Source organism: Heteronotia binoei, chromosome 10 (genome assembly GCF_032191835.1).
Source record: "Heteronotia binoei isolate CCM8104 ecotype False Entrance Well chromosome 10, APGP_CSIRO_Hbin_v1, whole genome shotgun sequence".
NCBI classification, from domain to species: Eukaryota; Metazoa; Chordata; class Lepidosauria; order Squamata; family Gekkonidae; genus Heteronotia; species Heteronotia binoei.
In genome coordinates, this window is record NC_083232.1 from 54,636,538 (window position 1) to 54,647,677 (window position 11,140).

At 38.7% G+C, this 11,140-nt stretch overlaps 1 protein-coding gene across 1 annotated transcript; it reads left to right on the top strand.

The window, feature by feature from the left end:
• Nucleotides 1-2,839: 2,839 nt before the first annotated feature.
• Nucleotides 2,840-10,281, top strand: CCDC126 (coiled-coil domain containing 126). Its single transcript, XM_060248647.1, has 3 exons — nt 2,840-3,059; nt 7,383-7,760; nt 8,722-10,281. The coding sequence occupies exons 2-3, from the start codon at nt 7,523-7,525 to the stop codon at nt 8,895-8,897; spliced, it is 414 nt and encodes a 137-aa protein (XP_060104630.1). The 5' UTR covers nt 2,840-3,059; nt 7,383-7,522; the 3' UTR covers nt 8,898-10,281.
• Nucleotides 10,282-11,140: the final 859 nt, after the last annotated feature.

The window sequence follows — 11,140 nt, forward strand, 5'->3', positions numbered from 1 at the left end:
TTTTGTAAACATTGCATTTTATGCTGGAATGAGGCTACAATTGGCCCCTATTTTTAACCATTAGAGAATAAATACACGTATTTTGATAATATTTAGTTTTCATATATTGTTTTTAGTAATTGGCCCTATATTGGTTTGCAGCTAACCTTTCTCAGTTCTTGATTCAGTTCTTTTGGATTAGGTTTTTTCCTGTCTCTCCCCCCACTTTTTTTTTACTTTGATAGCTAGACTCAGAATGGAAGGGACTTCTAGGGTAATCTAGTTCAGCCCCCTGCACAATGCTCAAAATTAGCAAGTACCTCCCCCCAACACACCCCAGTGACCCCTATTCCATGCTCAGAAGATGGCAAAAAACCCCCACAACCATTTAGCCTCTATTTAAAAACCTCCAAAGAAGGAGAGCCCATCACCTCCTGAGGAAGCCTGTTCCACTGAGGAACTGCGCTAACTGTTCCTAAAGTTTAGCTGGAAAATCTTTTGTTTTAATTTCAACCTGTTGGTTCTGGTCTAACCTCTGGGGCAACAGAAAACAGCTCTGCACCATCCTCTATATGACAGCTGTTCAAGTGCTTGGAAGATGGTAATCATATCACCTCTCAGTCATCTTCTCTTCCCAGCTCCTTTGACCTTTCCTCATAGGACTTGGTTTCCAGACCCCTCACCATCTTCAGTACCCTCCTCTGAACATGTTCCAGCTTGTCTATGTGCTTCTTAAATTGTGGTGCTCAAAACTGAGCACAACACAACACTCTACGTGAGGTCTAAACAGAGCAAGTGATACCATCACTTCACGACCTCGACACTATGCTAGTGTTGATACAGCCCAAAATTTGCCTTTTTAGCTACCACATTACACTGCTGACTCATGTTCAGTCCACTAAGACCCACTAGATCCTTTTCACACATACTGTTGGCCTCTCATCCTATAATTATACATTTGATTTTTCCTACCTAAATGCAGAACTTCACATAACTCTCCCTGTTAAAATTCATGTTATTTGTTGTAGCTCAGTTTTCCAGCCTGTCAAGATTATCCTGTATCCTAATTCTGTCTTCTACCATATTTGCTACCCATCCCAACTTAGTATCATCTGCAAATGTAATAAGCATTCCCTGTATTCCTTCATCCAACTAATTTATAAAGATGTTGAACAAACAGGTCCCAGGCAGTATTCCCTCTAAACTGAGTTACTGTGAGCTCAGTTTTTTAGCCTCCAGCTCACACATTTATGTGTTACCTCAGGAAAAATGGCCTCAGAGCAAGCTAATCTATGAAGTAGCTCACAACTTTAATGCCAATAGTTCACAAAGCAGAATTTTTGCTCACAAGACTCCACAGCTTAGAGGGAGTATTGCTCTCAGGACAGATCCCTGAGGCACTCATCACTCCTCTCCAAGCAGATGAGGAACCATTAACCATTAGATGGTCTATACTAAACATAAGATGCAGTGTGACTGTTGATTTCCTAAACCTCTCAGTGGCTCTCTTAAGAAGCCACTGGTCCTGCTGGGAATACAGCTTTGTAGTGCTTCTGCTCCTCTATAGCAAACTGTTTCCAAGCAGCTAGGAGAGGTTCATTCAGTATACTGATAGGTGTGCTGTCAGCCTAATGGATGTACATGTACAAAAGCTTCCAGAATAAAATGTTATTAGTCTTTCAGGTGTCACTATCTGTACTCCTGTTTTAGTTTGCTGCTACAGGCTAAAACATCTACACATCTAGAATTAAAATGGATGACATGTTTGCTAGTTCATGATATTACTTCATCGCAATGTTTTTATTAGCTCCTTTAATAGCCTGAATGCTATCCTAGATTGGTAATGGCATCCAGGAAAACTTAGTATCTTGCAAAGATAACTGTCTAACACTTCAATTTTAAACAGAATTGTACAGTTTTAAACCCATTGATTACAGTGGACTTAGAAGGGTGTAATTCTGTTTATGATGGCAGTGTTAAGGTCTGAATGTTGATTTTGATATATGAGACTTACATTTTTAATGTGACTAAATATGTGGATATCTAAAGCCAGAGGCTGGAGCAATGGACAAACAACATGGATACCTGTACAAAAGTCCCCTGGTTTGCACGAAAACCTGAAATGAAAATCTCCAAAATGTCTCCAGTAGCTTTAAGAAACAAATACCCTCAGCGGCTGTTGCTTGGCAATCACAACAGCATTGCAAGCCTTGAGTTCTTATCAGTAAAAGGCAGGGGGAGGGACAAAGTCTTTTCTGGCGTTGTTTTGGCTGCTGAGAGGGGTCTTATTAGATCCAGGCTTGCCAGTAATCAGGCTTGGCGGTAACTGTTCCAATACCAGTCACCCCATGAAAGCCAGTGTGGTGTGGCTTCGTTGAATGGCAGAGAGAAAAGGAAGCCTGGAAAGATGAGGAAGGGGTAATATTGTGGGAAAGGTGATGAAATGGAACATAAGGTGCCCCTTGGAAATTCGTTTGGGTACCCCACCATGCAACTGGACCCAGTCTAGTGGCTGGAAAGCTCTTGGGTCCCACCCAACAGGCAGCACCACATAACTGGACCGAAGTTTTCCCCAGTAGAGGCTACTAGGGGGAGAGAAAGAATGGTGGAAAATATGTAGATTTCAAAGCGACTGATTTTTCGCGCATGAAATATTACATCACAAGGCATATGTCTCGGGCCGTAACTTAATTACTCCTGCCCGCATATGGCTGTTTCTCCGCCATTTTTTTCGCTCTACCCAGAAGCCGGAAATGATCCGTTTTTCTTCTGTCTTTCGTCTATGCGCCGCGCAGTAATAAGGCGCAGGCGGGAGAGGAGGGGAAGTTGGTTGGGAGGCTTTTGTTGTGCGTGCTGACAGCCTGGGAGAGCGTGTGCGGTTGCATGGTAACCCTGTTTGTGATTGGACGGCGTGATCGGGGGCCGGAAGGTGCCCGGGGCCCGGAAAGACAAGGAAAAATGCTCTTTGGGTATCGGCAATGGCTTAGGGCGCGTTGCAGGGTATTTGAGGACGAGAGATGCTGATGGATAGCGAATGGCCTCGTTCGAGTCCTATGATTCCAAGTACCTGTGTTCTCAAGGTATGATGTATTGTGTGTAACAGTTTTCCGCTTTTTTCCCCTTTTATAAAATCAGGTATTATACCGGCTGAACAGCATAATATTTCTTTCGTCAGTGTAAATTTATTTAATTCTAAAACACGCTATGATGGTCTTCCTTTCGAGCCTCTTAATTCTTGTATTCAGCGATCAACTCCTCCCTCAATTACTTGTTTTGCATGCTGCAAACAAACTAGTGCTTTTAGATACGTGTTTCTGGTTTCAAGTGTGCTTTTCGAGTGAAATGTACCCCGTTCATTTAGGCAGTAACTTGCTAAGAAGTCTTTGGGGAAAGTCTGTATCTTTTATTGTAGCAGGGTATATGCGTTACACTGTAACTCGCAGTAATATGTACATCTGTTGTTGAGACATAGTATGTTTTGTTTTTAGAGCATTACTTGTGTTTGAAGGAACAGGTTAATATTTGTCTTACTTTTTATCTAGATGAAGTCCCTTGGTATATGATTTCAATTTACTGTTTAATCTGATTAAGTAAGAACATAAGAGAAGCCATGTTGGATCAGGCCAATTGCCCATCCAGTCCAACACTCTGTGTCACACAGTGGCAAAAAAAATTATATATATATATACACACACACACACACACACTGTGGCTAATAGCCACTGATGGACTTATGCTCCATATTTTTATCTAACCCCCTCTTGAAGCTGGCTATGCTTGTAGCTGCTACCACCTCCTGTAAAATTTTAAGCTAGAGTAATCATTAATGTTCCTGAAGCCATGGGTGACTTGAAACTTGTGTCTAATTCTAATTTTTCAGAAGGTGACCCCATAAAAGTTAATGTTCTGTCGTATTTTACTGCACACTTAATGGAAGACGGAATTATTAAACACAATTGGAAGATGGTTCCTGCTGGGTTTTTTTAATTGGAGGGGGTTTTTTTATTGGAAACTTGGTTTAACTACTTCTTGGACTTAAATTTGTATTCCATTTTACCTTATGTAATCTATATATTTTTATTCTAAATGGGTGATGGCCTAAATATACTTCGACTTTCACATCCTTGATTTTTCTTCCTCCAGACGTTTTGTTGATGTGTTAGCCTCTGACTCATGGTGACCTGATGAATCAATGTCCTCCAAAACATTCTATCAGCAGCAGCCTTGCTTGGGTCTTGCAAGCTGATGGTCATGATGGAGTAAATTCATCTCAAGTTGGGTTTTCCTCTTTTTTTCTGCATTCACTGTTTCTTAGTGTTATTGTCTTTTCCAGTGAATCTTGTCTTCTCATAATGTTACCAAAATATGATAGCCTCAGATTAGACATTTTAGCTTCTAGGGAGAGTTCAGGCTTGATTTGATGTAGAACCCACTTTTTTTTTTTGGCCATCTATGGTATCTATAAAACTCCCCTCCAATACCACAGTTCACATGAATCAATTTTCTTCCTCTCATCTTTCTTCATAGTGCAACTTTCATGCCCATATGTAAGGGCAATATGATGGCTAACCCTTTTATACCTCCTTCATGATTGTCCTTCTTGGTTTCCTGATTTCTTGGTTGCAACCTCCCTTTTTTGTCGATGACTTACCATAGGTGTTATGAGGTAAGAGATGGTCAGAAATGGTTTACCATTGCTTTCCTCTGTGCTGTACTAACCAGGGTTAGCTGAAGTGGCACTTCTGCTGTCTATGAAAGATCCTCTACCAGTGTCACCTTCCACTACTGCTGCTGCCCAATAGCTACCCTTCAAGGATTCTTCTACTCCCATCACCATTAGAACTATTCATTCTCTTCTGAAGGGGGCAGATGCATCTTAGTCTGGTGTCTCAGCTGTGATGACCATTCTGCCTTGAGTAACTCTGCTAGGAGTTTAGCCACTTGACAGAGTTTCAACTCTTTATGGTATTCTTTATGGTACTGCTTCAATGATGCACACAAACTCTCACACCAAATTAAGGTGTGTCTCCAAGAGGGGGCCAGAAGTATTACCATCTCCTAAATGGCTGTAATTTCCATGGAGGATTGTGTTACTTGCTTTGAAAACTACAAAGGAATGTGCCTGCTGCTCAGATTTAGGACCACTTTAGCACAACAGAGGCTATTTGTTGAACTCAGGTGCAACCAGAGATGGAGAAGAGCAGAGAAAACCTGCCCTTGGCCTCTTAATGTATTTCAGAGTAAGGATCCCTGCCAATCATACTTTCAAAAAACGTTCAGTTATAAAACTAGAATGCAAGAACATTTTGGTCATCAAAAAGTAAAAATTTCCTTTGATATTATATTGAAAATCAATTGACTATGTTTAATATTATACTTAGGTTTCCAAATTCCTTAAATGGGTGCCAGTTCTGATTCCCACCCCCTGTAAGTTAATTTAAAATAGACACTTTGGAAGCATACAAGATTTTATTAATCCAGTTATTTACTGATATTATTATAGGGTTTGGAAGAATAATTTTGATGTCAGTATTAAGCTTTATGTATGCGTGGATTTAGAGATTTTTTAAAATTAGCTTTGTATTGGACTTTTGAATCCTTTCACCAGTTATGACAGTAATCAGTAATCTATCCTTTGCGAGAATTGTAGGTTTATAGTCCAGAATATGTTGGAGAGATTTTAGTATATTGCATTTCTTAGAGACAGATCCAGTTTATTGATGGATGCTAAAACTGGTGAGCTAGGTATTTCAAACAAAGGCTTTACTGTCCTAGGGCTTAACAGAACTTGTGCCTTGGTCAAAGGTTAAGCTGAAAGCAGAGGACTGGCAACATCTCATATTAGATACTAACATTCCTATCGTATCTGGGCTTTCTGTCTTTATCACCTTTTAGCGCTAATAGTATTCATATTTTCAAACAGTCCCTTTGTACCATCACCTTTTCCCTCTTGGCTTAACATCAACTGCTGACCTATTTGACAGATTTCCTAATATCCCATGGGATCGAATGGTTTGTCCCTGTGGGCTCCAAGTGCCCTGGACTTTAACATACATTCTTTTCTTGTGTAAACTTTATCACAGATTGAGATTGTTTCCAATTATTCCTTTCCTTTATAGGCCTATGAGGCCCAGGTTCGAGAAGTCCCACTGCTTGGAAGCTTGCTAGGTGACCCTGGGCCAGTCGCACACACTCAGCCTAACCTGCCTCACAAGGTTGTGAGGCTAAGTTATGGAAGTCCTTTTTGGTCTCCACTGGGGAGAAAGGGAGCATATAAATTAAGTAAATAAACATACCCTGCCATTTCCTATGACAATCATTTATGCTGTTTGGAAACAACAGATGTGCTACTTGGCTGTTGCAAAATTTATTCCAAAGCATTTGAAATCCATGCAGTTGTTCCTCAGATTTATGGCAATTATCAGTCAGGTCAGATATCTCTTTGATTAACAGTGGTTTATGGTTTCTCCTTTCTGATGGTAATCCAGTTAGTTACCCTTAAGTTTGTATGATTGTTACACTCTTAATGATGTAATTTTAATCTATGATTGTTTTGACTGTTTTAAGTCTTTTATTTTCTTTTATGTGCCTAAAAAGGCTTTTTCAAATAAAGATGGATAGATCTAGATTATGTTTATTATTATAGGAACTAGCAGTAAAGCCCATTGTAGGAAGAAATACAATGGGTCCTGGAGGGGGGTGATGAATGTGTAGGAGGTAGGAAGATAGACAAATAAAATGACAGAAAGAGACAGAGAAAGAATGGTAGGAAAAAGATGGAGAGGAAAGAGTGAGAGAAAGACCCTTTCTCCATTCAGTTTGCTCCAGATCTACTGAGCACTGAATCTGCCTGCTGCAAACTCACATAATTCAAAATGCTTCTACATTTAAAAATTTGCTTCTCACTTTTTGCGGAGTCTTACTTCTATATTTGAGAAGGAAACCCCAGGCAAGGATCCCTACCCCTTGCACAGTGATGCACACATTGCTGCCACATGCCACCCAGGCAGGTGAAGGGTGCGGCAGGGCGCCTGTTGGCCACTTGGAGGCTGCCTTCCTTTGCCACTGCCTCTTTCACCTGCCCAGGACCAAGGCAGGCCCAATGCTAGGGCCTCGGACACCTCATGATTTGGGGGGGTGGGGCTCCGACTGAGCTGGGCCTGTAAAGTGCAGTCCACGCTGTAAAAATTCCACTACATGTAACTCTAGGGATTCTCTAGTCTGAAGAATACATACCTGATGAGTAATAGAGACAGAATTTAACTGGTGATCTTAGGAGCTTGTCATAACGGTGCCCAGGCTACTCTTGTTGTTTAGCAGATCTTGCTTTGATATGGATAAAGACTGTTTGTATTTTGCAAAGGCATTTTGAGTGAGAACACTTTTTTTTGTTTAAATTTCAGGAATCAAGCATGTCCACTGGAAAACGAATAGACGAAACTGTCTTTCCAGAAGAGTAACTGTTCTGTGAAGAATTTTTTAAAAAACTACAATGAGAACACTGTGACTTCAGTTTACTTTGACATCTTTGGCCTGCTCAGAAATGTTTTTCACATTTTCAAGAAAAAACATATCCCAGAAAATAAGTTTATTGCTGCTGGTTTTTGGTTTTATCTGGGGTATAATGTTACTGCGCTACACCTTTCAACATCCAAGGCAACAGAACAGTGCTGAGCTGCGAGAACAAATCCTGGACTTAAGTAAAAGATATGTCAGAGCACTGGCAGAAGAAAACAAGAATATAATTAATGGTGGTAACGGAGCTGCAATGGCAGGCTATGGTAAAATTATATACATTTTCTATGCACTGTTGTGTGTCAATATTTAATTTCTCTTAATATACATATATAGTAATATAATTATAGGAGCCCTGTGGCTCAGAGTGGTAAGCTGCAGTACTGCAGTCCAAGCTCTGGTCACGACCTGAGTTCAATCCCATAAGAAGCTGGGTTCAAGTAGCTGTCTTAAGGTTGACACAGTCTTCCAGACTTCTGAGATCAGTAAAATGAGTACCCAGCTTGCTGGGCGTAAAGTGTAGATGACCTATATAGTAATATAATTCTATAATACTGCCACACAAAATTCTTCTTTCTATATTTGAAGCAATAGCTTGTAAACAAGGAAATTCACAATCATTAATAGAAGATGTATTAATTATCTGTGTTGGTCCTGAAAACATTTGCTTCATTGATATTAAGGAATGCATGCTGTTTGAGAGAGCTAATCAGAATATTAAAAGCTTATTATGTTTTGTTTTTAAAATCGCATTGCCAAACTCCATTATTCCACGCCTTTCAAAAAAAATCACAAGAATTCTAAGCATGTTCATATTTTAAGTAAAAATAATATCTTTAGTTGTATTTTCTGTATCCTCTATAAAGTTTATATCTCCCCTGGCATTACATTTTATGATACACATGGTCTGGCCACACAAAGTCCCATTAATATCAGATCTAGCCCTCATAACAAATGAGTTCGACACCCCTGTTTTAGAGTATATATAATTGTGTATGCCACACTGATTAGAAATATATGGATGAGCTCTTTTTAACCCCTATTAGCAAATGTGAAATAAACAAGTTTGACTAGGAAGGACCCATTCTTCCCCTAGTAACTTTTTTTTTGTTTCCTTAGAATGCTGTGAGATTCTCACCTCTTGAATGTACATATATGTTGGTTTTACTCTGATATTTAACTTTTGAATGTAAAAAAGGATTCCTTTCTGTATTTTGTGTTTTTTAGCTGATCTCAAAAGAACAATTGCAGTTCTTCTAGATGACATCTTGCAGCGCTTAGTAAAACTGGAAAACAAGGTTGACTATATTGTTGTAAATGGTTCGACAACAAATACCACAAATGGAAACTTGATGCCAGCAACTACAAGCAAACGGGTAAATGTGGCAAGCAACGTAAGATAGCATACAAAATCACTGTGTGCCATTGGTTTAATCCTGTTCAAAATTCATTTTGTGCAGCTGTATTGGCCATAGATTTAGTTCTGTCTAAAATCACTGTGTCCAGCTGTATTTGCCATTGATTTAGTTCTACTACAGTTGGGAAAAGAAACACTTGGCTCATGAAAGTCTCCATCCTGTTTCAACAGGGAATACTAAATTCAATTCTAATTTTTTTTAAAGCTCTAGAAACCTTCCTGTTAGGTAAGATAAAAGTCATAAAGTAATGCTGTATAATGTCTTATTTAAAGAATTGCTGGAAACATAGCTAGCGTAGAAAGATAAATGGATAATGTGTAAACGGAGATTTTATGGAATGATTATGGAGAAGGATGTAGATTTAATATTTAAATATAAATCTAACATATCTTTTGACTAAGTGATAAAATAGGCTTAATTTTTTGTGGTTTGGTTATTAATGCATACTGATGAAGGATAATGTCTCTGTTAAGATGAATGCTGGGAAGAAACTGTACCTAAGATACTTTTAACATCATAATTGGCTGATTGTAAAAAATCAAGGTAACATCGTGGATGACATCTTAAAATGGCTATCCAAAGAATTATTTGCACTATTGTGAAATAGAGAGAGAATGTATCAAAATACTGTTTATATTTATGCAAGTAGCAACATGCTAAAGTACATAGTTACTAAAGGATAGAGCAGTTAGATAAAACTTAATCTGTGATGGTACATAGCTGTCTAAAAATATTTAAATCTGTTTAGTAACTGAAGATAAAATAAGTGATAGAAGTCACATCAGATATTGAACACAGCTAGCTTCTTATTCATTGATGTTTTTTGTGACTATATAAGTACTTTGCAGCCTATAATATACATCACACACCTCTAAAGCTATTTTAAGAGGAAGAGGTGGACTGAGATGAAGGGAAGCATGGCATCTTGATGATTACTAAAGAGGTGTACTAAAAGGGTGTGATCTGGCAGGCAGTGCTGCTGTGCCATTGTCCAGTGGACTTGTACCCAAGCATTTCATGATGGACTTGAAAACAAATAGGAGTAAAGGGGAATGCTGCCTTATATCCATGTTAGCCTTACAGCAGCAAATTGCAGTGAGGGTGCACTATATTCCATAGTGTGCTTTCTGTATCATATTCTGAAAAGTGCCAGTCTGAGTTTTTGCATTATTTTATTATGGAATGATTTCTAAATGGTTTATTCCAGTATTTTTGCTTAAAATATGCTGTGTAGTTTTCGAAGAACTGATTCAAAGGAAGAACAAGTTGTGTGGTGCTAGATGATATATTGTCCCAAATGCCTATCCCTGCAGATGACTATAAAAGGTGGATTTAATTAATTAAAAATAAAGTAAAATATAAGGTCAAATCTTTGAGTGCCTGGTCTGTTTTTCTTATGCATATATGATATCCTGTAAAAAAAAAAGTAAATGTAAAATTGCTTTCTAAAAAAATTTCAGTCTTTTCCCTGCCCAGTTATTTTAACTTAAATGTTTTTCATCTTAATAGCTGCAAGCTAGACTTGATAAATAAAACTGTAAGGCTACATATCTAAGGATGTATATTTTGAAATCTGAATATGCTTTATCAAACTACAGTATATCAGAAGACTTATAGGCCACATTCCTGAATCTGCTTTGGCAAGATGTGCTGCAAATTTATTGTCTAAAACATGTTTGTATTCCCATGTCTGGTACAGCCCTTACAAATGGGGTTCCCATTTGCTATGCAATGGTTGTACCCTTGTATCTGCCTTCAATGAAAATGCATGATATAGAGTTCCTGTTTCTGTTGAAGTCCTTTTACTGACGATGGTTACCCTATCAAGTGAAGCTGCTACAGAGTAAAAATATTCTGGCTCTGCACGTTGTTCTTTTGTGTGGCTTTTCTGAGTAATGGACATTTGCGAAATAGGTGAGCGCAAAGGGTGAGACTGTAAGGAGGACAATAAAGAAAAATAACAGAGCAACAACTCCTGTTGAAAGTCATAAAGATGTAAATAATTTGCCAGCTGTGTTTTAAAATACTTCTTCTGGATAGATACAGTGTAAACTGGTTTTGAGGATGTGTATAGCTTCATGTTCAAGAATACAGCAGTTTTGCAAAATATGAACTTTGAGCCCTGCCCCATAAACAAATGTGCACATTGTTATGCAACAATTAAAGTTTGGTGAGGATTTGCATTCCTCTTCCCTCTCTTGTGCCAGCAGTGGTGACAAGGCAAAGTT

What these genes read in the sequence shown, in the direction of transcription:
- CCDC126 (XM_060248647.1), top strand. Translation starts at nt 7,523, where the DNA reads ATGTTTTTCACATTTTCAAGAAAAAACATATCCCAGAAAATAAGTTTA. An exon ending in AGCTGCAATGGCAGGCTATG is followed by an intron (nt 7,761 to 8,721) that starts GTAAAATTATAT and finishes TGTGTTTTTTAG; the next exon opens with CTGATCTCAAAAGAACAATT.